Genomic DNA, 26,485 nt, shown 5'->3' on the forward strand with positions numbered 1-26,485 from the left:
TATGTAATGACTTATAATCCTTCTCCAAACTTCTTTTGGCTACATTCAAGACTCAAGATCGAAACTGCACCATCCAAGATTAAGGGAGAAACTTCAAAGGCTTTTTAACTAGAAGATAAAACTGATTTAAAAGCTTTAACAGAATAGTCAAAGCAGTTTTAAATCAATTCAAGGCTGGAATATTTTTATTCTAAAATATTGGTTTTAGTAAAAAAAAATATAGAGCACTACCAACAACTGTTTTTGACCTTCATTAAATGCTTCTAAAGTCTATAAATAGAAGACCAATATCCAGGAATACAACAAGAAATTCAAGTGCTGTAAAATCCCACAAATCAATCACATACACATACTTGAAGTTCTCAAATTTCGCAAAGAAGAAGCAGTTCTAAAGTCTCATATCAGGTTGCTTGATTATTACTGAATTCTTTGTAAAGAATCAAATCTCAAACAAGAGTTGAGATATCTCAGATTCTGTCAAAAAATAATCTTATTGTAAAAACTCAAACTATAAGAGTTTCTTTATAGTTTGTTTAGATTGTATTGAATTCTATCAAAGTTAGATAGGTGTTGTTGTTACTTTCTGGGTGGAAAGTAATAGAGATTGAAACAGATCAAGGTTGATCTAGACTAGGTGCTGTAAAATCAAGAAGGTTCTTTGTTTTAAACACTTAGTGGAAAATCTCACAGTGTGAGGATTGGACGTAACTCAAGTTGGGTGAACCAGGATATATCTTTGTGTGGTATTCTCTATCCTATCTCTTTATTTGTTAAGCTTAATTGATTAACTAAGATAAAACACAAACTGGTTTTCTGTTTTAAGCTAATCAAGGAACGTTCTTTGTTTTATAATAAAAACCAAGAACGTTCTCCGTTTTCTGTTTTCATAACCAAGATCAATCTTAGAGTTGTTTTCTTAAGTTTTTAACAGGAATTTTTAAAAGTTACATTTACAATTCAAACTCCCCTTCCTTGTAAATCGACATTGTTATTTCAAAGGTTAGACTATTAGCTAAGGATTAAGTTTATATTGATGAATTTGTTGATATTATTGACATTTTTTATATGATTATGATAATAGTTAATATGTCGTAGCACACTTAGTAGAAAATATGGGATGAATGTTGTAACATCATGATAGAATCGGAGCTCGACAATTGAGCTCGACAGTAGGAAGGTCTTATGTAAAAGTGGACACCGTTGGGGCGGTTGTTGAATAATAAATCACAATGACTAGATACTCTTATTCTTGAGCTAGTAAGTGACTTTTATACTCCTATGAACTTAAAGTTTGAATAATGTCACTTGATGATTAAGATTCTTATTTTTTTATCATGCATTTGTTAATATTGTTTTGTATTATATGTAGTGATATCGAATGTGCTTTTAATTAAACCGAGTGCATTTAATTACGTCTTGAGAAAGAGAATGTCAAATTTACTAAATCTTTGAATTTCTGCATGTGAATTGATGCTTACACTTAAACTAAAATCAACGTCAACAATTTGACTGATCTAGTGTGACTTGTTTCACTAACTTATAGGAAAGTATTTAGATAATATGATAAAGGGTGACCATGTCTCTGAAGGTGCGCAAACATGATAAAGTGGGTTGAATTGTATTTGTCTAAATTAAAACTCTTTTCTTAATTCTAATTCTTATTTGGCGACTTATACAATTTTACTAATTATAGGAAGCAATAAAACATATAATACAGATGTAAAGACAACACACAAGATTTTATCCTAGTTCACCACCAACTTAGTAGCTACGTCCAGTCTCGTCACACAGAAGGATTTATCCACTAATTTAAAAACTTTGAATTATACAACACCTGACCCTACAAGTTAGTCTTCCAAAATCATCCTGAACCTACAAACATTTTAAGACAAATCACACATTGACCCTATAAGTCAAGTATTCTCTACACAATTTGAAACTTACAAAATGTTAGAGGAAAACTACCCACTTGAACCTACAAGTCAAGTCTTCTCAACACAATATGAGATCCACAGATTGCATAAGGAGCACTAAAGCCAATATTGAACTAAGTTACAATGAGTTGGAAACTAGTTTGGTTTTGCTTCTACTAAGTAGATTTGGTACAATGATTTTCTCACACTACAACACTTTGAATATTTTACTTTGAACGAGTGTTATGCTAGAACTTAAAACCTTAAACTCTGAATACTTCGAAAAGTTGCGCTCTTGAGGTTTTTCTTAATAACTTTCGTTTTTTACGATTTCTGAGTTCGTTGATTCGTTGAATTCTTCTTCAACCTTGAGTATCTATTTATAGTTAAAATCAGGACTTCCTTTTAGTCTCTTGTGAATTATGAGTCGTATCTTCATACCAGCTTGGTCAATAAATATTTCTTCCAAATATAATTCTAAAATATATGTTTTGATAATATGACCCTTAGTCAATTCTTTATTTTCAAATCTGATATGAGCAATTTTCTAGAAATATATTATGTGCATTTGTTCAGATTACATTTGTAAATTGATTCGCTTCAGTCTTCTTTCATACGCTTGATTTTATTTGGGCGAGAACAATTATGAGCTTGCTCTTGGACCTTCAGAAATAAGGATACGACTAAGTCCAATTAAGTATGTTGCTCAATCTATTAGAATATTTGACCTTCAATCAGATTCATTGACTTTTCTCCATTAGAATCATTGACTTGATTGTTTGAGTTAGATGTTGTGTTGCTTGAATAATTATGTCAAAGGCAAAAATGCGTGACTTAGAATTAGTGGCATGAGCAACTTCAACTTTGTTGCATTATTAGAGTCAGTGCAAATTTAGAGACTACTTATCAAAGGCAACATTCTGGAACATGATGTAATTATTTAAAGTAGCAGAACATGAGATTCAGAGGCATTCTCAACAATATTGTTTATTAGAAGCATGCTAAAGTTATTATTCATTAAAGGCATGTTAAAGTCACTATTCACCAGAGGCATGCTGAAAGTAGACTTCAGATGCATGCTAAAAATAATGTTTATCACATACATGATAAAATTAATGTTCCTCAGAGGCATGCAGAAATACTAGAAACACGATGAGCTATCAGAAGCACGCTATCAGAGGCAGATGCACGTACTTTTTCAGAGCGTGCATTTGTCCAATTTCGAGGATTTCATTGACTAATTTGATTTCGTTTCCTCAGACCTTTGTTACTTCCTCTGGTCGTATTCTCTGGTGATTTCATCTAATATTTTTCTACTTATTTCTTGCTTCTGATATCTTCTTTTGATTTCATGTTCTAATTCATGTACACTTAATGAAGCCATTAGTCCAAACAAATTGTTCTCATAAAATACCTTTGTTAACATCAAAATCACAAGAGGGAAAACCAACTTGATTCCAACGCTATATATTATATACATAGGACTCCTTTCTATCTTTGTTGTCCTGGTTAGTTTTGTATACTACAAACTCATTCATTTTATTGAATTATAGACTCCCTTTTAGTTAACAATAATATAAAAATTATAAATAATGAACACCATCTAGCAATCCATCATTGATACCTAATTAATGTGAAAATCGACAATATAATTTTAACCTTATAGTGACCATAATTTACTGTGCAATAATAGTCTTTCATCCATATGTCTTAGTCCAACACAAGACATGCAATGTTCATGATTGTTTGCTCCAATAATTTGTTTCTCGATTATCGTGTATACGGGCATTCACTAATGTGTTCAATATCTTATATTAACCCATTTTAGTGGGACCTCACATATTTCATATGTCACTCTATCAAGAGACATGGGATATAACTCATGTTATGAATGATAAATGAACTTTATCTACACCACTCACACTCCTCCACATGATTTATTGGAGATTCAATAACTACTGTTATAGACAATGTTTGATGTTTTACGGTCTACAATTCTCCATCATAGTGACTTCAAGTAGAAAGACTACTCATAATGATCACATAAGAATTACTAATAATATTACATAACTATTATGTAGCATTCTAACAACAAATCAATTATGTAAATATTAAAATTACTCATATTTACACCTAGGTAACAAATTCTCAATTTCTATTATGTTTAATGCAAAAGAACTAACAGGATTGAATTCATAAAACATATTTCTTTAATAAAAATAATAGTTAATCTTCTAAAAAAGATATTTAAAACCCATATTTACGATTTATTAAAGAAATGAATATAGACGATATCCAAAAAAAAGTGTGCGACTTCTATTAAATCTTAGCAGCAGGACCTTCACAATTTAATACACAAAGATGTAGAGTAAATCATTTAATTCATAAATATATAATGAATAATCACCGTCATCCTTGAGATTTTAAGTGATCTATAAGACCCTTAGTTTTTAAATCTTAATTTATGCAATTTTAGTGTATTTTGTGTTGAATTGCTGAGGCATTTAGCCCAATTTTATTTTATTTTGTGGATTAAGTATTAAAAACATATTTTGTTAGAGTTTGTAATATGTTATATATATATATATATATATATATATTGAGACTCGATTAAAATTATTTGTCGAAGAATAATTTAATTATGTTACGAAAAATTAAATATCGGACAGTGTTTTTTAAAAATGTCACTTGTTGCTGAAAAATTCATCTTTCAATTGAGTTTCGACGAGATTTGATATTTTCATTTAAAGTAGTTTGATAAGTGAGTGGTGTGAACAGTGTAAGAGTGATTAGATGAGTAATGATTATTTTAGTAATTTACCTATTTATTTACTTTTATATATATGTGTGTGTGAAGCCAAGAGAGGAAGAGAACAAAAACATTTTCTGTTGCCCGTCCTTCTTCTTCTTCTTCCTTTCTGTTTGCGAAAAAGATTTATGTTGGTGAGAAAACAAAAACAAACAAACACAAACCTTCATTTCTCTTCTAGATATAAGCTTCCATTCGAGAAGTGTCAGGAGGAAAAGTTGTTCCTCTCTACATGATGGTACTTGGGAACTATTTTATTTGAGGTGTCAGCGAGCGATATTTTTCATCATGTTTGATCGCGGTAGTGAAAACGGTTGTAAAAGTGATAACTAAGGTAATAGCTCCTTCCAAATTTTTAGTCTGCATATATGACCCTATATGTGTGTTTGATGTGTGATTAATGTGTGATTTAGGTGTGAATTTGTGGAGATTAAATTTGATGTGATTAAGGTGTGGTTATGTATGAATTTGTGGAGATTAAGTCTGAGGTGATTAATGTGTGAATTTGTGGAGATTAAGTTTAATGTGATTATGTGTTCATAACTGATAATATGTGTGTTATGAATTTTATTGAGGAAAATCTATTTTGAGTGTACTCTGTAATAAGCTTAAAAAATTATTAGTGTTAAATGAGTATTAATAGGGGAGTCTTTTAATAGCTGCATTTACGTATACTCATGCATTTCATAGCTTGTGGTGACCGTAATGGGTCACAGTGTTAGTGGTGACCGCAATGGGCCACAATGTTAAGTGGTGACTGTGATGGGCCACGAAGTTAATTGGTGACTGTGATGGGCCACGAAGTTAACTAGTGACTGTGATGGGCCACGAGATGGTTCCATGAATTGATTGGTTTATCTTATCCTTACGAGGATTTAACTGTTGTGTAAGTCTGTGATAGACTACACTCTAGTAAATCCTGCTGATCAGTGATGGGTGGCACCTTAGTAATTAGTACTGACCTATGATAGGCGGTACAATTATGATTTACACCCCTCGAGGAGGGTTTTGTTGGAAATTCCAGAATCATGCGCATTGACATGTACGCATTACATTAGGGTGTTTGGCACGCGAGTCATGTTTGTTAAACTATGATGATTGTATATACATACTCGGTTGTTGTTTGTTATTGTGTCGTAATTGCTAAGTATTGTTGCTTGTCTTTATATCGTAAGTGTTAAATGATTCAGAACATTTTCAAAACTGAAAACCTGCATTATTTTACAATTGTATTCGGCTACATCTCGTGTGTAGTCGAATACACATCTTTAATGTTCAGTTTTTATGTGAAATTTCAACATCGTATTTGAATATGAAATCTTGTATTCGATTACTAATATGTCGTTTTTGCCACTGATTTGACTTTGTATTCGGCTACACCATGTGGTAGTCAAATGCAAATATGTTGTTTTTGCCAATAACTTAGCACTTGTATTCGGCTACGAAATGTTGTATTCGAATACAAATGTGTTGTTTTTACTACTGACTTAGCACTTGCATTCGACTATGAAATGATGTATTCGAATACGACAGTGCAGTTTGCCAAAAAGTTTATTTTCCAACATTGTTTATGCATTTTTTATATATGAAAATCATTTTGATGAGTATGCTAAGATGAAAGGTTCTCATAAGCATTTGAAATATAAGTTTTTCGCTAAATATTATTTCTTATTTTCGGTTGGTGGCCCTTTACATTATTTTGGAAATTGGGTTTTGTCCTCAGATGATACCCGAGTTCGTTTCACCAACGGTTACCTTGATGACGGAAACATCGTTAGACTTCCCTGACCGATACTCGCCGACTGCTTGGGTATACAATCTCATCTCAAGCAAGGCTACTTATACAGGGATGGTAGTGAGGACAAGTAAGAGAGTTGGAGCAGTATACCTCGTGGAACTCACTCGCGAGAGGATCGACTATCCGGTACCTTCAGGATTGGTGCTCAGGATGAGTGGAGCATGGGAAGATGTAAAGGATTCTTCAGTTAGTGTTGAGGCGGAGGCCACCGTAGAAGCTGGATATACATTGGTTGGGTCGGGGACTGGCGGAAAGGATAAGGGGTTGATGCCGATGAGAAGAGACACTGCAGAACCGTCTAGGTGGACTGAGTCAGAGCTTCCATTTCCACTGAATTCCCTTACCGATTTTCGCTGAAATAGCGGACTGTTTGAGATTCTGACGCTGCTGAAGCCACTTATCTCATGGGTAGATCTGACTTTTGAGGAGATTGACCCTTGTATGGATGATGATGAGGAGGAAGTTACTTCGAGGATAAATATTGTGTCAGAAGGAACTTGCGGAGTGTGTGGAGGTCACCCATGTTATTGTAGTTGTTAGGGTATGATCAGATTAGTTTTGTGTATAAAGGACTTGATGTCTTTCTTTGGTGATTGTACTTATTTTGGATTGGCATGACCGTATCTATAACATATACTGTCAGTTGACTTTTGTTTGGTGGGTCCATGTTCCATTTTTTTGACGTGACCATGTGAGAGATAGCATTCTTGGAGCAGTACTTTTGTGCAGGTGTCTACCGAAAATACCCCAAGGGTATGAGCGATGTCTGATAGGTCTCATAGCTCCGGTGTATTTTTTTCTATTTGTATACTTTGAATTATCATCTCAAAAACTATTTTAGTTGGTTTATATATATATATATGATGTAATTATTTAGGATTCTTGTCGTTTTGTGTTACCTCAAATTATTTTATTAAGTTGTTCTATTTTTTTTTTAAATAAATGCACCTACGCCGTTAAAAATTGAAGTGTTACATGATCAGTGGGAATGCTGAGTTTGTGCCTATTTTTTTTTGTAATATATATTGACGGTCTTCAATATAAAAGTTAAAAGATCATTTTTACCTCAAGATCATTAGTAATTTGTTTAAGAATCAACATTCTTTTAAAAAATTATTTTTAATTGACATCAACGTAAAACCATTTAATTTATTTTACGATATTGTTGATTGTGAATAAAATTTTTAACAATTTCAATTTTTGAAAAACTCCTCTCAGCAGATACAACATTAACAAAGATAGTTAATATTATTCTATTAGATATGCAAGTATTAAGAAAACAATAAAATGTTTTAATGGAACTCATTATCATATAACTTTATTTTGATTCAATTGTTAAAATATAATTTGACTATCAAGATCATAAGGATTATCATGTTTCAAATAAGTTTGAAGATTTTTACAACATAATTTCAAGTTTTCGTAGAAAATTATATTGCACGCCCAAAATTTAATTATGTCTATTAAGAGGAATTTTGCACTAAAAATAAAAAATTTATCTCTTATCTATTAATGATGATGAGTTGATGTTTTTCTTTTTCTTCAGGGTTTCTATTAGATTGGAACATAATAAAATACTCTCTTTGGTCCTTTTATAAGAGATAGTTAGATAAATAAAAATTTATGTATTTGGTCTTTATTATTTAGGTTGAGAATAAATTGTTTAGTAAATACCTTAGCCTAAAAAATAATATATATATATATATATATATATATATATATATATATAGAAAAAAAAAATATGTAATAAATGAGAAAAATGGTTGTGATGTGAACAAAGAGTTGTGGTGAAAAAAGAGAGTGTGGGAATAAAGTTAATGATATTTTGTTGAATTACCTCTCAATATGAGTTTTCACTTTTGATCATCACTCATTTATCCTCTTTGATATTTTTAGCTTTGATTGTCTCACCCTTACCTTGGACCGGCTACAACCTTAATAACAACTTTTGGTCATTATGTGCATGTGTTTCAAATATAGTTGTTACAGGCTTGTCAAGCCTATGGTAGTGCTAGTTTTCATGATGTGCTTTGAGTGTAAACAATAACCCAAACACTTGAGCGGTTGAGAGAATTTTATATCTTGGGAGGACTCTATCACTTATGATGCATTATTTAGTTAACTTGTCCTATTATTTGCCTTGGTTGTGATAAAAAGCGATTCATGATTGTCTTAAGCTAGAATATTTTTTTTTCTCTCACCACTTTGCATTCATGAGAGTATTTCAAATCGCATGCATTACTTTGCTCGGAATGCAAAATTCTAAGTGTGGGGTAATTCGATCAAAGCATTTAGGCACATGTTTCTAGTTTTTTACTGTGGCATTTTAAAAGCTCTCTATAGTTAAGATTAACTTTTTAGCTTGTTTCTAAACTTTGGGTCGAAATTGAATTTTAATTTTATTATTTGCATATTGACTCCTACTCGCTCTGTAGAACATAACTTGAGCTCTGGATATCAGATTGACACACTCCAACAGGCATTAGAAAGCTAAAAATCAGAACCACAACTTTAATAATATATATATATATATATATATATATATATATATATTTAGTAAAAAAAAATATGTACCATGTTCTGTCATACATCCTCGGGGCCCCTCTGAATATAACACATATCTAAAATGAAAATATTTTATGAAAATATTAGAGTGTTACAATTCTCCTGATATCAAAGTAGGAAAAATGCATCATGTATATTCTGTTTGAGCTCCCTTTTTATGTGGAGAAAAATCCAAATATTGTAGCTTATTATGTGTCACTTATTCAAATATTTGCAGAACAAGTCTCACTAAAAAAAACATTTGCGCATTCATTTGATGTTGATCGATCTGATTTTTGGAGAGCAGGTTCTCAACATACAATTCTTCCTTTTAAATTGTTAAATCGACAAAAAGAAATATATGAAGAGAGATATTGAGTTCACACTACTGTTCATTTTTTGTTCTCATTTTTATTTTTATTTTTGAAAAATTATAGTAATATTAATAGAAAAAGTCTAGGCACAAGACATGCCTAGAATGAACAAAAACAAAAAGTTTAGACAATACAACTTGAGTGCAACCCTACAAACCAAAAAAATCGCTAACCAAATCCTAATCAAAGAAATCAGAAACAGAGAATCTGGAGTACAAAGGAAAGATTGACGATACCACAGATGAAAATCATAATGAAAACCTTTTCCTTTTATGTTTTAACCAACACCACTAAAGAAATTTGACATTCTCTACTATGTCCATGTTGAACTTTTATTCTATTTTTTAAGTTTTTGTATTGATTGTTGGCACAATTTATGTATTGTTTTGAGACTCTTTTATATTTTTATTTAATTATAGTAAAACTATTTCTTTGATCTAGATCCATGGTTTTTATCCTTACTTTGAAGGATTTTTCACCTTAAAATATTGATGTTCAGTGTGCCCTTTTATTTGCTTCTCACCTATTCTTATAAATTGTCAAAATTATTGGTGGAGCATGTATATTAAGCGGTAACTGTAACTTGAAGAATTGATGTACCCAACACTTTATTGGTATGTAGTAAATGTTAGTACGTTAATTAATATTATGATAAGAGTGAGGATCAAACTCTATACTTCCCTTATCACTTCACTACTCTCTCACTCCGACCACCACTAAGTTGCAGTTTGCACATTCAGTGCAAGATACACTTTATAACATTCCATAAACTAAATCAAATAAACGACATCGGATTATATCAAAATAAAGTAAGAAATGTTTAGGTTCAAACATAATCATCTATACTACAATCCCAACAACAAATTTAGAAACATTTCTTTAAGAAGAATCCATAAACCATAATATTCATAAGAAACAAAAGAAATTAAGAAAGTAATTGGCTCATGCTTAATGGAATATTTTGAGATAGCTTCTATATAACTTATATAACTTGAAAAGATGCTCTGGTTTAGCTTCTATGAAACTATTAAATGTTGATTTATATATACCAATTTCTAAAGCACAACAATAATTTGAAAAAATAAAAATAATTCAATATATCTATGTATGTTGTGTGTCGAAGTTCAACACTAAAACACATCACACAATTCAATCTAAAATGTCAGTAATACATAATAATATCATTATATTATACCGACATTGTGTGTAAGATTCTTAGTTTTAATTTGTAATTATTGTATTTTGGTGTGCTTTTATGTTGAACTCTGAGGCTTTTTTAGCCAAGTTATTAATATTTTGGGAGTTTAATGTCAAAAATATCTTTTTGGAGCCCCGATTAAAATTATTCGTTGAGAAATAATTTTATTGATTTACGACGAATCTTTTGTCGAAAAGAAAATTTTATGAGATGCAGCGTTTTCAGAAAAATTTATCTGCCGAATTGAATTGCAGCGAGAGAAGATATTTTTCTGAAAAGGTGGTTTAAGAAGTTATGGGTGAAATGGTAATTTTGATAAATATCTAGATATTTTTGGATATTATATATATATATATAAAGAAAGAAAAGGAAATAGAAAGGAAGGAAAAAGGAAGAAAGGAAAACAGAAAGAAAATCATTTCCTCCCAGCCTTCGCGAGAACCCTTCTTCTTCTCTCTGTTTCACGAAAAACCAAAACCCATGAACACAAATCCTCATTTCTCTTCTATATCTAAGCTTCATTTCGAGAAGTGATAGAAAGGAAAGTTGTTCACCTCCACGCTACGGTGCTAGTGAGCTAACTTTGGGAGCGACGACGTGAGCGCAGTTTTTACCGAAATAAATTGTGGTACTGTAATCGCTTGTTAAAGCTATCGTTAAGGTAAGAGCTCCTTCCAAATTTCTAGTTTGCATATAGGACTCTATATGTGTATTGGTGGAAGATGAATTTTAATGTGATTTATGAGTGTTTTTGGAAATTGAAATTGGTGGTTTATGTTTGAAAATGTGGAGTTTTTGAATTTGGTGATTAATGGTTGAAAATTTTGGAGATTAAATCTGGGTGATTTAAGTTGAAATTGGGGAGAACTAAATTTAATTTGATTATGTGTTCATAAATGATATTATGAATGTTTTATGTGTTTGAGGTATATTTGTGGAAAATGAACTTAACCCAATTTATGTATGAATTGGTGGAAAATGAATTTAGTTCAATTATGTGCGGATTGAATTTGAAGATGTGTTTTATGTGTGGATTTGTGAAAAATGAATTTAAGGTGATTTAAGTGTGGTTGAGGAAATTGCTTTGATGTGTTTGAGGGGTGGTTTGTGGAAATTAATTTGGTGTAAAATTATGTTTGAAATTGTGGAAATTAATGGGTGAATTATGGTTGAAATATGTGGAGTTATAATATGGGTGATTTGCTGATTAAATTTGGTGGGAATTGAGAAAATTGCAACTGATAGGTGAATTGTTGATTTAAATTTGAGGTGGTTAATGAGTGAATTTGTGGAGATTAATTTGGATGTGATTATGTGCTCATAATTGATATTATGAATGATTGTGGTGTGATTATGTGTGAAGTTGTGGTGATTAAGTTTTGATGTGGTTATGTGTTCAAAACTGCTATATGTATGTTAAAGGTGCGTTGAGATGTGATTAAGTGGTGACCGCGATGGGCCAAGATGTTTAAGTGGTGACCGCAATGGGCAACAGTGTTTAAATGGTGACCCCAATGGGCCACAATGTTAAGTGGTGACCGCGATGGGCCACAGGATGGTTCCATGAGTGAAGTGGTTCATCTTATCCTTACGAGGATTTAACTATGGTGTTTGTCCGTGAGAGACTACACCCTAGAAAATTGTGTTTGTCCGTGATAGACTGCACTGGTGTTTGTCCGTGAGAGACTACACCCTAGTAAATTGTGTTTGTTCGTGAGAGACTGCACTGGTGTTTGTCCGTGAGAGACTATACCCTAGTAAATTGTGTTTGTCTGTGAGAGACTACACCCTAGTAAATTGTGTTTGTCCATGAGAGACTGCACTATTGTTTGTCCGTGAGAGACTACACCCTAGAAAATTGTGTTTGTCCGTGAGAGACTACACCCTAGTGAATCGTGTTTGTCCATGAGAGACTGCACTGGTCGTTGTCCGTGAGAGACTACACCTTAGAAAATCGTGTTTGCCCGTGAGAGACTGCACTCGTGTTTGTTCGTGAGGAACTGTACGTTTAGGATTTACGCATCTCGCGGAGGGTTTTTGTTTGAAATTAAGGTGTAAGACATGTGATAGGCTATACTTTAATAAATCGTGTGGGTCTGTGATAGGTGGCACCTTGGTAATCAGTATTGGTCTATGAGAGACTGTACAATTACGATTTTCGACTCTCGGGGAGAGTTTTGATTTGAATTCGAAATTCATGCATTTTTGCATGTACGCATTGCATTAGGGTGCTTGGCACGCGAGTCATGTTTGATATACTGTGATGATTGTATATGTATGCTCAGTTGTTTTTGTGATTGTGCCTTAATTGCTAAGTGTGATTGTTTTGGATTTGCTGTAACTGTTGATTGATTGCGAAACCATTTCGAAACGCTTCAAAATTGATTTCTGCACTTTTCTGATGTGTATTCGAATACAAGAAGGTTGTATTCAAATACAGATGTCCTGATTTGGCTATTGACTTCAGAAACAGCACTATATTCGACTACGAGAATGATGTATTCGAATACAGTGGTGGTGTTTTTGCTGTTGACATCTTGTCTCGTATTCGACTACATCTTGTCTCGTAGTCGACTACAGATGTGCTGATTTTGCTACTGACTTATTAAAATGCACTGTATTCGAATACGACAGTGCAGTTTTGTTAAAAACTTCATTTTTCAACTTTGATTATGCATGTTTGGCATATGAAAACCCTTTGAAGGAGTATGCTAAGATGAAAGGTTATTTTGTGCATTTAAAATTTAAATGCTAAGTGATATTTGTTAATTTCGGTTGGTGACCTTTACAATTATTGTGGAAATCTGTGTTTTGCCCTCATATGAGAATCAAGCTCATCCCACTGAGTAGTACCCTAGAGATGGACACATAGTTAAACATACCTGACCGGTGTTGTGTCAGAAGAATCTTGCGGAGCGCGTAGAGATCACTTGGGTTGTATAGTTTTTTGAAACATGATTAGATTATCTGGTTGTATAGGGAATAAATGTCTTTTTTTCGTGGATGTATTTATTTTAATTTAAAAGACTGTACCTATACATCATATTTTCAGCTAAACTTTTATTTTAATGGTTCATGTACCACTTTTTGATGTGACGTGGGGGAGTTAAAATTTTTGGGGCAAAGGTATGAACTACGACTTAAATATTTTATCCAAAGGTATTTCTTTCTTTCTAATATTTGAAATTCAATTTTTTTGTATTTGTTTTAAATAAATAAAAAAATGCACTCACGCTATTAAAAATCAGGGTGTTACATTGTGCAGCACATTATCAAAAAAAAAAAAAAAATTGTTGTGTGGAACATATACATATATGGATATCTTAATCACTTTGTAGATGATTTGATCTTTGACCATTATTTAACCATTTTAAATAGATCTTAGTTAGATTGAGATATGGGTCTCAATAGTCATTTTACAAAAAAATGAAAACAAATATTAAACTTGTTTTGCTCCGTTTGAAATATTTCTGGATGAGTCCATGAAGAAGATACTCGAGTATTACTTGTTATCGTCTGATTTTATCTCTGGAATGTCTACAAGTGACAAAATACTCTCCATCTTCATCTCCCTTACCATCCTCTCTGTTTTTCTCTCTTTTCTTCCTTTATTATTCACCCTCTCCTCGTTATCCGATCTTGTGTTCCTCCTATTGTTTTCTGCATGAGAAGATCCAAATGGGTGCATTGTGCAACAATCATGCATCATTCTGCATGTCCCTACAACCCTGCATTTTCTCCCAAACTTTGCTGCTTTCAGCAGTAGATTTAAATTCACCAAATCTACAAAAACACAAGATAATTGATAAGTTCTACAAATAAAATAAAGAGTAATATGTAAAATCGCAACCAATTTTCCCTCAAATAAATCAACAGAAAGACTTTATTTACTACTAATGGGAACGGCCTTTACAAAATGATAGAGAAAACTTGGGGAAAAAGTTATATTCCCATTTACTGCGTTTAACTAGAAAGCAAGTAATGAATAGAATACGTGAAACTAATTTGGAAAATTCTGCAAAAGCATTTTCTACCTTATAATCGAACTGATAATGTTATAGGATCTCTTCTCTATGTTGCTTGCTGCGTTTACGTGCAACAAACCCCTTTCTTGGCTTCAATCATCAAGTCCTTGGAGCTAATTGTTGATCCAACAAGTAGCGAGCCACATAAATCGTTTCATCCTTGAGACCTCTATCAGGCACAATATTGGCGAAATGAATGGTGCTGCTAAAATCCTGAACTAGTTGAAATATGTCAGTTCAGCCTGGGATGCTGTCCTTTCTGCAGCCAGCCACCATTCCTCATCTCCGTCATCAATTTCCTCCTGCTTTGAACACATTTTATGAAACTGATATTTAATGTTATGCTCATGTGAACAATTAAGACAAATAAAACATCTTCAGCACAATCATGGTCTATGATAGTTTACTTTTGCCGATATCGAGTTAATAAACAATTTGGTCACTAGAAGTAACAATTTGGTGCAAACCACTCAATGACATATAGTATGTTTTCTAAGATATTATGTTTGCAATTACTTGAATATGAAACTTAAAGAAAAGAGAGGATCAAAATAAGGAAGTAAGCAATTACACTAATGTATAAAGTAATTAACCAAAAGCACCCACAAAAACAAAAGCAACATTATAATGATTAAAATACTTTTAATTCTGTTTTTCTAGATATTTTGATGCAGGAAAACCTATGGATTCATTAAACAATTGGCTTGTGCCAATAGAACACATTCACCTAGGAACACATACACACACGAGAAGGGTACACAGGTTGGGTTGGGTCATACCCTAACTGGTCAATTTCATTTGAGTTAAATTGAGTTTTAACTTGTGATTTTTACATCAAACCTGAATCAAATCAACCCAATTATGAACGGGTTGAGTTGGGTTCATGAGTAATAAAGAAAAAAATTATTTTTTTATTTTCAAAAAATGTAATTAAATTTAAATACTTGAACATCTCAAAAATAATAAAATTATATCACAACATATAATTCAATACTTAAAATACATCTACAAACACAACAAAACAATTAAATCAATTAAATTTCCAACATATTCTCAAATATAATTCAACAACTAAATTTTAACTATACAACAATAGTAAATAAATAAATAAAAATTTTAACTATGCATCAATAGTAAAAAAGTAAAAAAAAATATATATACCACGTCAATAGGTTGGATTTGCGGGTTCAAACTGTTAAATCCGCTACCCGATTGGGTTTAAATAGGTTGGTTCGAGTTAGACCCGAACTTGAATGAGTTGGGTTAAAATGTGGGTTGGATTGGTTTGTGTGACTGGGTTCGCGGGTCACAGGGATGAAGGCAGGATTTTATCACACCCTTGCATCCACTTGCAAAGGTCTTCACCAGCTGAGCTTGTAGACACATCTTACATCACTCATTAGGTAAAGGGGATAATAAGGCTTCAGTCCTATTGTTAAACAAAGATAATGCGGGAGTCTAGTGACCATTTTAATGTAAATTGTAGCATTGGAAAGCAAAATTAAGACGGACTAACCTTGGTGCTTAGCTTGGTTGCAGTTTTCTTATTCTCCACATCCTCAACAACTTTTATTGCTTCTAGCCACCAAGAATCACTGGAGTTGTCCTCAACAGTGTCTTCGTATTGTAGAAAATTGGGTTTGTTGTTGTTATCAACAGGTTGATGTCCGCACTCATCACCTTCTGTCTGTTTATCATCTAACATTCCAGATGACCCAATAACAACTGAGCGATTGGAGAGCGCGTGAACTGGAATAAGTCGGTCGGAAGATCGGAAACCTGTTTCCATTAATTAACGAACATGTTAAAAGGGAGTGAAGAATTGCAAGTCAAAAGGGTCTTCAAACACTGTAAATATATTAACCTCTGCAGTCAGGATCGTGACATTTCTGATAATACACTGCCCTTCTTAGATCAACAACGTATATCACTGGACAAGAAAATATCAAATGTATTAGTAAGTTGCAATTAGATAAAAGAAAACATAGTAAAATGAAAGACAAGATGCGACCACATTTCTTGCAGCTGAGACATGATAAAAGTCTAAGTTTACAGTCATAATCAGAATACAAGGAATCTCTACCCAAAAAGTCAAATACTCATTCAAGAGCAGAGAAACTTTATCATTCAGATGTGGCCAAAAAGTAGGTCCAGGAGAAAGAAAAAAGTGCATACAAAAAAGCACTTCTGGTAGATTACCATTATTGCTCTTATGCTGTCTGCCAATTCGCTCGCAATATCTATTTTTTGTCATGCTGTAGACCATCAGTCCAAATTCAGAGAATAAATACCAGCTATGAATTTTTCCTACATATTCAGCAAAGTAACACAGTCAGTAGAATTAAACTGAAGTCTCAAGAAGCAAGTTTGATAATCTAGTGACACCTTAAAAAAATATGTAGAAGTTCAAATAAAAGTGAGTTGTGTACAATCAATAAACTGTGAAACAAACAAAACTAATTCAACCCCATGGTGAAAACTCTAAAATAAGGCCAAGAGGAAGACTACGTCTAGATTTGAAAGAGCAGTCAAGTAATCGACTAAAACTTCAATGTAGCAGTTGAGATTAGAGAGATAGTAAAATAATAAAATGCATTTGGTAGACACGGGGATAAGAAAATTTTTTTTTCATGAAAAAAATAAACAATGCAAAGTCACAAGTACCCAAGTTTTTCTTGTGCTGAGAAAACAAGAAAGTTCAAAGACAAATGAAATTTGCAAGAACTTTATCCTCCCTATTGAAATTGTGGGATTTTAGAGAAGAGGAGGAGAGAAAATAATAAGAGATTGAATATTATTGATAATAGTTTTATGCTAACTTGATTACAAAAGACTCAATATTAATCTCTATCTATAGAGAAGTATAGACTCAATCCTAAATCAAGAACAAATCATAATAATAATGAGATATTCTAAGATATCTCTATGATTATAAATTAATCCTAGGAAATAACTCAAGATACTCTAATATAATATAATAGATATTATAAAATATTTTCTAATATTCTAACAAAACATCTCAGACTCCAAGCCTAAGGGAAAGTGGGATGAAGCTGCTACCAATGGATATCATGGGAGTCTGAAGGTTTTTGAGAATAAAGTATGCACATTGGTGCAAGTACAATTACTGAAATTCTTAATAGTAAAACACAATCACTCACACTCATTTAATAGTTCAATTTATTTCTATAAAACATGCTTTGACAGCTATCACCTGGTATATTCCCAACAGAGGCAACGGATAATATAAATTCATCCAGAAATGGGAATGGTGAGTTTCCCATGAAGTATGTTGTTGAAACATCACTTGTGCAAGTATTTAATGTAAACTCTGGATGAATATGGACAGAGTTTCCAGCATTACAATTCAACTGTCAAAATCAAAGTCAAATAACAAACAATCATTAATCATAACAATTTAATCTCCAGGAAGCTACCAGAATAATTAGTTGATTAACATATCAGTATTCAAAACCAAGGTACCAGTCTAAGTTTGATATATGCTAAATCCTATGCATATAAATCTTAGTATAAACTTGACATGATAACACCTTGTATTATTTTAAGGAAATAAATTTGATGATGTTGAAAAATATGACAACCTTAATATTAAACTGAGAAGAAATAAATTTGATGTAATGGAAGTTAAGAAGTTTAAAGCTCAAAATAACCTCTGTATCATAATGCAGAGTCTTCACGCAATCTAAGTCTGGTTTGCAGACCAGAAGCTTTCCACAATCAACATCCATGTTGCAGATCAAGGAAGCCATGAACAAGTCTTCTTCACTCTGTCACTTAAAGACACCAAAGCTGAAAAATGACTAAGTGATAATAAATATTGCACAAACCATTTAAAGGCAAAATGTAGTCATAATAAAGACAGCAGTTTGCTCATGGTAATGCATGCATTGTTGGCTTTCTTTAAATTGAATAGAAAATCAAAGATTCTTAGGTCGAGAACTGACAAAAATGCATGCTATAACCCTACTACATGACAAAGAAAAACATCAAATGATGACAATTTTTCCATTGGATCTCTGTGCATATATAACACTTATAATTCCCCATTCTCGATCTTCCAGTTCAGTCCTATTCTATTACTCCCTCCATCCCTACTAATTTATCTTGAAAGATCAAAGTTCCCTACTAATATATAAAGAGTATATTACAAACATTTTCATGTAAAATGAACACAAAATTCACTACCTACTTTTCGTAATATATGTGAAAAAAGCAAAGAGTGCATTTAAAAACGGGCAGAGGGAATATATGCAAAAGAGTATTCTGCAACACTGAAACTAGTTATTCCCATTGTCATATTATTTTTACTTCTTTCTTGAGGAAAATCCTTTATAAAACTATTTTGATGGTATAATTTGAAATAGTGATATTAGGCAAGAAAAATACTATACCAAGTTCTTGCACTTAAATCTCTCTGTCGGCAAAAGAATTGAACTTTTTCCTGCCTTTGAAGAAAGATGAAGACGGAAACAACGATTCCGAGTATATACAGCAGTATCCACAAAAAGTTGGTCAGCAGATTCATTGGTACTTGAATCTTTTGCTATAAACAATTTTTCAAAATTTGTATCTTTCCCCCTTTCGTTTAGAATTCTTGTGCATATCTGTCAATATGTTGTCAGAATCAAATAGTTAACACTTCTACAAAAGAAATACTACATAGAAGGTTGTGTAACAACAATAAATTGTGCCTTTTATCAACTAAATTATAAGTAACATTTTCGTAGGCAATTTCACTTTTAAGCATGGATAATTACTGAATTAAAAAATTTATAAAATGACTCATTATGTGTTACTATAGGTAATCTCTCTCTCTCATTTATAAAATAACTACCGTTTTCAACTACTTTTCCTTTCTCTCTTCAATTTCTGTAAAGTCATTCCTTTTTGCCACTCGACCCTTTTTTTTTCTAATGTAAATCTTCCAAGGCTTCAGCCAATAACTAATTTGGTCTGCTAGTTGACCCAACGTAATTTTCTGATGTAAACTTATATCAGAAAGATAGATAGAGAGTAGAGAAATCTCAAGAATTGATAGGAAATCAACACAATCAAAATTTTATCTCTAGCTTTGATGGGCAAAGATGAGTTGGACTTACTTCTGTAACAAATGCACCGGCATGGGAGTTATCCTTAAAAGCAACCGTTGGTATGCGAATTATTAGATGACGTGAGAACTTATCTACAAGTACAATTAATAAGAAATGATAAGGATCATTATACATGGGAAAATATTAGAATCAATGCCACAGAATCACTTAATTGTTTCGTTTATAAAAGTTAAAAAATGTAGAACACCTGAGACAAATATAAAATGTTTCTAAAAACAGTGAAGAAAACCTTGCAGAAGAACTTAGAAAGTGCTGAAGGTGTAATTGGTTCACTGGAAAAGCCCATTAGCATTTAACACAAGGACAAGGGATTGAATTCCCCCATCACCAAGAACAGATGGGCTCTAGAGAAAGACGAGAATAACCTACATTTTGTGAAACACGCACCAACCAACTAGCATATATAAGGTTTATAAAGTAATGAAGGAGGGAGACAATTATAGGCAGCTTAAGCATTTCATGGTCAACTAGATAAGACATGCAATCTTTATAATTACTAATTGATAAGTTGAAAATGTTATGGTCGAGGAAAGAAGACCAATGAAAAAGATAGCTTCCATCTAATCTTGAACACATGAACACTAACTCCCATGACATAATGAATACTTCCAAAGCTAAACTGTCAATGCTAGTATATGCAGCAGATTAACTATAAATTCTTCCCTAAATTACATTTAAGAAACAATATACCAAAGAAAAAATGTAAATGAAAATGGAACCAAGAATTCATGCCATCCATTTCTGAAAGAAAAGACACATAAGCAAGCAGAAAAATCTTATTCACTACAAGTTTCACAGCTACAGTTTATAGCAAATGCAACAGACATGAAAAAAAGCCATACCTTCAGTTGAAGAATCAAGTTCTACTATCCAATCATGGTCTCCATGGATTTCATACTTTTCATGTAAGGCTTTTAGAACTACGGATGTCAAAAGATCAACCATTTCGTCTCCATTCTTTCCTATGTTGACTCTTTTATTAAACTCCAAATCAAAATAAAGGTGGCATGGTAAACCCTGGGAGCAAAGAAACTTTTAAGTCAAGAAAAAGCATGCATGGCATCCAGACCACTCACGTCACAATGTAACTAGTAACTACAGTACCACTTTTTCCGTTAAATAAGCGAACATGAAACACACAAGACTATTACCTCTTGAATCACTTCATAATGATGACGGAATTTGGAATCCATGTTTTTATACCTGAAAATACAGCACACAGCAATATGAATATATAGAAACAAGGATCTTGGTCATAATTAATTAGAAGAAAATGATGAATCACATGAGAGAAAAAAATACAAAGGTAACCTTCGCCAGAATTCTGTATATGTAGACACCAGGAACCTTCTCTGGCCATTAAAGTGATCTTGATAACTAAAAAGATGAACATCTTCTTGCCCTTTGGCAAACTTCATTGCTTCTTCCTGCCTTGGGAATGTAAACCAAACTTCCTTCCTAGAGAATAAAGTTTTTATTCAAGTCATAATCTATTACATTAAGTACAAGAAAAATAAACGGGTGGACAAAGTAAAGAGTAGAAAACCAGCTTCTGATATAAACACCTTCGGTTCAATTTATTTTGCTGAGAGAGATCAATACGCATCTCATGTAACAAACGCCATAAACGGGTCGGTTTTTTTGGAGGCACGCCATGAGGAGAACCATAGAATACAACTGGAGAGAACTGCTTCCGATTACCACAGCTTTTGGTTTTAGCTATAGCTGATTTAAGCTGAAATGCAAGGAAAATGTAGTTTTGACAAAGACTGAGTATGAGCCTAGTTGCACTGATAATGGCACGAGGAAGTATTATATAAAAAATGAAATATGTAAAGAAAAACTAAGCATTTAGACAGTAGGTGACACAAGACAAGATACAATACATAGAATACTAACAGCATTACGAGAAGTAGTAGTTAAGAATAAAGCAGGAATTTGACAGCACAAATTTTCAATTAGTTCAGATCATGGTTGAGTATCCTATCATACATGTTAATTAATCATAGATCGATTCAATACAAAATAAACCCCAATTGATATGAGTCTCCAGTTCTAATTATTTTGAACATTAATTCTCATCCTGATCCCTATTTATTATGATGAATCCCATTTCACTATGACGAATCGCAGAACCTAATTAGTGTAAGCAATCATTTTTTTTTTTGTCAATTTGGTGCGGCTAGCTACTTTTCTTGTCATTTCACCCATATAGTTATATGACTTTCATCTTGAATTATTTTGATGTTTGTAGATGAAATATCAGCTTAAAATTTTTTTGTCTATTATTCAAACTTCAAAGATGTCATAGTTTTATTATCAATAATGTATCTTACATTTCATAATAAGATTTGATTCACGATTTGGAAAATAGGTCTTCTAATCCACAATTTGAATCTGGATTTGGTTACCTTGGTTCAGATTGACTTTAAATTGAGTAATATCGACTTAATGCAAAGTTAACCTAAAATATTCTCAAACGTATTCTATAGCAAATTTTTCAAAATTTTAAAAATAAAAATAAAATCAAGTATACCTAACTCGTAACCATGTATACTCAAGAAAGAGAAATAATTACTCTCTATTTTTTTAATTGTCATTTTAAGGTTATTTACACGTACTAACAATGAAACCAATAAATTGTTACTTTTCATATAATAATTTATCTTTTTTTCCGTATAATAATACCCTTAATATTTAATGTTTCATTCCACGTATTTCTCTCTCTATAATAAATAGTTAAGGGTATTGTTGGCAAAATAATAATTAATGTTGCATAAAACTTTGAAAACAACTAACAACAACAAGTCTTATCCCACTAAGTAGGATAAGCTACGTGGATCAAACAACGCCATAATGTTCTATCATATAGGATATCTATATTTTCAGCTCATTAATCTCTAGATTTTTTTTAATATTTTCTCTTAATTTTCTAGGTCTTCTCCTGCGCCTCTGGTGATTCAATTACCATCCATTTGATCTACTCTCCTTACTACAGAATCTACAAGATCCTCTCTACATGCTCAAACCATCTAAACCGAGTTTCTACCGTCTTTTCTACTCTAGATGCTGCCCCGACTCTCTCTATATAGTCGTTCTTAATCTTATCTTGATTAGTCTTTCAACGCAACAACTAAATAGAAACAAAATTTATGCAAATGCAACAGTTAAAATGGAACGAAAGGAGTAATTAATTATTCAAAGTAACAACATTATTACTTTCTCAATGGAAGATTCCAATTCCACGTTTGTTGCTTTGATGCATGATGATAATGGAGTTTTCTCTTCTCTTCCAATTGATCTCTGATTTGGAGATTCTGATACTAACTCATTCTTCGAAATCTCCTTCTCCAATTTCCTTTTCCTCCTTTTTCTTTCATTCAAAGCAGATTCTGAAACCAACAACAAATTATTTTTTATTTTAATTATTTTCTTTCATTTTAAATTTCATTCTCAGCAATACCAAATTACTCTGTAGCTCCAACACCTCTGATCAAAAACTTTTCTCAAACACACCTTGATTACATTCAATTAATTCATTTTCTCAAATCATTACTACTGCCGAGTCCAGTGTTCGTGCTTCATAGTGTGCAAATAATCAACGAAATTAACAAGGGAATTAACGTTAATTGTTTCCTAGGGTTTGTTTAATTTTTTTTCTCGATTAGAAAAATAATTATTTTATAAGAATGTATTAAAAAAATAGAGAATTAAAAGACTTACTGGGAGGTGTTAAACCGCATTTGAAGCATGCGAACAAACGATCAACGTCGTTCATGTTTGTGGTTGATGATGATGATGACATTTCGATTTTTCTTTTATTTATGTTTTCTGTGTAAATGATGAATATTTGAATTTTCTTTGTCGAATTTTCGGTTTTCACTTTTCCGTTTGGGGCGGGAATTTGAATATAAGTGAAAAAGGAGATGAAAGAAAGTGTTTCCCAACCGTACAAAAGTTTCTGGGCTTTTAAGCCCGAGCCCAAAATGTAGCCCTTCCGAACAAAAAAGTGGTAATTTTCTCGTTCTCAAGTTTTTAAAATTTTCTTTTTCAAAAAAATGTACCTAATTTGAATTGGCAGTTAGAATGGGATTTATCTCGATTGGTAAAAATATTTAAAACTCATTCTTCTCCCCATGCTTTTTTCTCTCTCCATTTCTTAACCAAAATATCTAAAATCCTAAAATTCCCCAAAATTTCAAAACTTCCTCCACTCTTTGATTTTCTTCAAAATCATATCCAACACATCACATTTCACATGTTTAGAAGACTCAATCATAAAAGTAATATCACATTTTTTTTCTTTTCTACATACACGAATTTGTGTTATTTTGTACTCTTTGGTTTTGCTTGGATATGTTAATCTAGAGGTGATTTTGAGTAACTTGTTTTGTGTTCTGATATGCTAATTTGGATGTGTTTTTGGCTCGTCATGTGGTGTTTAGGTGAATTGGTCTAGAAGTTATTATCATTAATATTATATTGTAATATCATTTTCAAACTCAAATGTGTCGACTCAACTTTTTGCGTTGTGGTGTTCCAAAGTGCATAACTCTATTTGTCAACGCCTCAACAAATCTTTCCTTGTGAAGAATTAACCACTAGTCATGTACATAATCATTAAAAATAGAACAACTCAAACTTTAGATATGCAAATTCCATACAAAATGTCTATTCAGTAGATGTAACACCAATAATTTGAAGTAATGGTATTCAATACATACATGTCTTATATGTGTCATTCATAATCAATACTATGCGAAAATTATTTACAAAAGTGATAGTATCTGGATGGCCCCAAAATATATCCTTCAACTAATTTAAACCCTCTACTTTCCTATATCGATAGATGTATTTGTCGCATTCCACCAATATCAAAAGATGTTGCATTTTTATTCTATTACCTCTTAGTGATGAACAATATGTTTGACGTACATTGTAAATTTGTTTTATTGTCGTCAAACTTTTAACATTATGATATTTTAGTGTCATCAATATGCTTCTTGGTTTAATCATGTTCTTCGTTATATCACCAAGTACAACTTTCTCTTCCTAAGACAATTGGCCTAAGAAAGCATGATCATTCATTTTTTTGACCAATTTGTGATTATGGGCACCACATATTACATGTAAATACCATTCATCACCAACATTTGATGATGTTCTTCTCAATCTAAATGGGCATTCACATTTTCTAGTCTAAATATTCCTCATAGGTTTAGGATTCTTCCAAGGTCTATATTTACCATTTCTTTCACAACCAAGAATTAATTTTGTCTTTGTTCTTAGTCGTGTTCTTGTAGTTTCGGATCTAAAACTGACAACGACAATTCTATTTTCCGTTCCAACATTTCTAGCTCATTTCAATAAATCATCTCGCGTATCAAACATCATGTCGATGTTAAACACATCAGTTAAATCAACCATAACAGGTTCACCTCTATTGTTTATAGTGTCTTCAATTTTGGGTTCAATACCATCATTCATTACATCAAAATCAGGTTCTAAACCATCATACATTTCGTCGAAATCACGTTCCAAACCATCATCCATATCCTCAAAATCATGTTCCAAACCTTCATACATTTTTTGTTGTCTCCCATTTGGTCCATTTATCTGCATCTAAAAAGAAACATAAAAGTTCAAGATTATGCGATACTAATACGTGAACTCAAATCATGTAAGCCTGTGTGAACTGAGTTCACGTACGTTTTGATTTTAATTCACGTAAATGTACGTGAATTGTGTTCATGTACTACCTGTGAGTCTCAAACTCCATTAATTACGCAATCTTAAATTATGTATGTTTACGTGAACTTAATTCACGTACTGCTTGATATTTTTACAATTTTACAATGTAGGTGAATTCAGTTCACATAATGTTACAACGTACGTGAACTAAGTTCACATAAAATCCCCAGATTTTGAAGAAAAAAATTACGAACTCAAAAACAGAACAATAAACATACCTTCTTGGGTCACTTTAACCACAATATGAAGAAAAAACTAATGGGGTGTAAGTTATGAGTGATATGAGTTTTGAATGATTATGAGTTATGATGTGTAAATTATAGTTATTTTGTGATATGAGTTATGAGATGTTAAGAATGGTGATCAAGGGATAAATGGAGTTAAAAAATATTATAAATATGCAAGGACATTTTGGATATTTTGTTTTTTTTTATAAAAAAATAGGGAGGTAGTAAAATGAGAGGTGTAGGTAGCATTTTTGTTTATTTTGTTGTTTGTTTTAATGATGAAAATACATCGTGCACAACATCTTATTATACTTGATATGATCACAACATATATTTTTGTTCACGAAGAACATGACGCCAAAAAAACAAATATGTTTTTGTTCACAAAGAACATATGATGCCAAACAAACAAATGAAATAGTTGAAAGTTTGCAAACACAAACAAAAAATATGTAGAAGTTTGTGCCGCCATCATCAGTGTCATTAACTACTATAACTCTGTTGCATTTTGGTCCGCCACACGGTCAACAGAAAAAACGTTTTATTGTAAAACATGGGTATTTTTGTCAATGTGGAGAAAATAACCATTTCTCTCTTTTTACTTTCTACTCAACCAATCAAAGGAAGAGGAAACTTTATAGTTCTCTATCTTCTATTTCACTCTTATTTATTTTGTACCAAAATTCTACTCTATTTCTCTCTTTTAACACTCTT

General features: G+C 32.2%; 1 protein-coding gene across 2 annotated transcripts; it reads right to left on the reverse strand.

Annotated features, from left to right (window-relative positions):
* Window positions 1-13,949: 13,949 nt before the first annotated feature.
* LOC101495971 (uncharacterized) lies at window positions 13,950-23,708 on the reverse strand. 2 transcript variants are annotated; one of them, XM_012711983.3, is made up of 15 exons: window positions 23,517-23,708; window positions 23,013-23,185; window positions 21,359-21,528; window positions 21,105-21,251; window positions 20,945-20,996; window positions 20,636-20,810; window positions 19,782-19,864; window positions 19,074-19,286; window positions 18,333-18,449; window positions 17,876-18,032; window positions 16,861-16,968; window positions 16,526-16,591; window positions 16,178-16,440; window positions 14,671-14,966; window positions 13,950-14,419 (listed from the first exon to the last, which is right to left on the reverse strand). In XM_012711983.3, the coding sequence occupies exons 1-14, from the start codon at window positions 23,596-23,598 to the stop codon at window positions 14,880-14,882; spliced, it is 1,893 nt and encodes a 630-aa protein (XP_012567437.1). In that variant the 5' UTR covers window positions 23,599-23,708; the 3' UTR covers window positions 13,950-14,419; window positions 14,671-14,879. The 2 variants fall into 2 exon arrangements, with proteins under 2 accessions (XP_012567437.1, XP_004515987.2); XM_004515930.4 differs by having other exon boundaries at window positions 14,671-14,963; window positions 23,517-23,705.
* Between the last annotated feature and the right edge of the window lie 2,777 nt (window positions 23,709-26,485).

This window comes from Cicer arietinum, chromosome 8 (assembly GCF_000331145.2).
Source record: "Cicer arietinum cultivar CDC Frontier isolate Library 1 chromosome 8, Cicar.CDCFrontier_v2.0, whole genome shotgun sequence".
Lineage (NCBI taxonomy): Eukaryota > Viridiplantae > Streptophyta > Magnoliopsida > Fabales > Fabaceae > Cicer > Cicer arietinum.

What these genes read in the sequence shown, in the direction of transcription:
- LOC101495971 (XM_012711983.3), bottom strand. Translation starts at nt 23,598, where the DNA reads ATGTCATCATCATCATCAACCACAAACATGAACGACGTTGATCGTTTG. An exon ending in GATTTAAGTGCAAGAACTTG is followed by an intron (nt 18,450 to 19,073) that starts GTATAGTATTTT and finishes TTTAAGTGACAG; the next exon opens with AGTGAAGAAGACTTGTTCAT. An exon ending in ACAGCATAAGAGCAATAATG is followed by an intron (nt 16,592 to 16,860) that starts GTAATCTACCAG and finishes TTTCTTGTCCAG; the next exon opens with TGATATACGTTGTTGATCTA.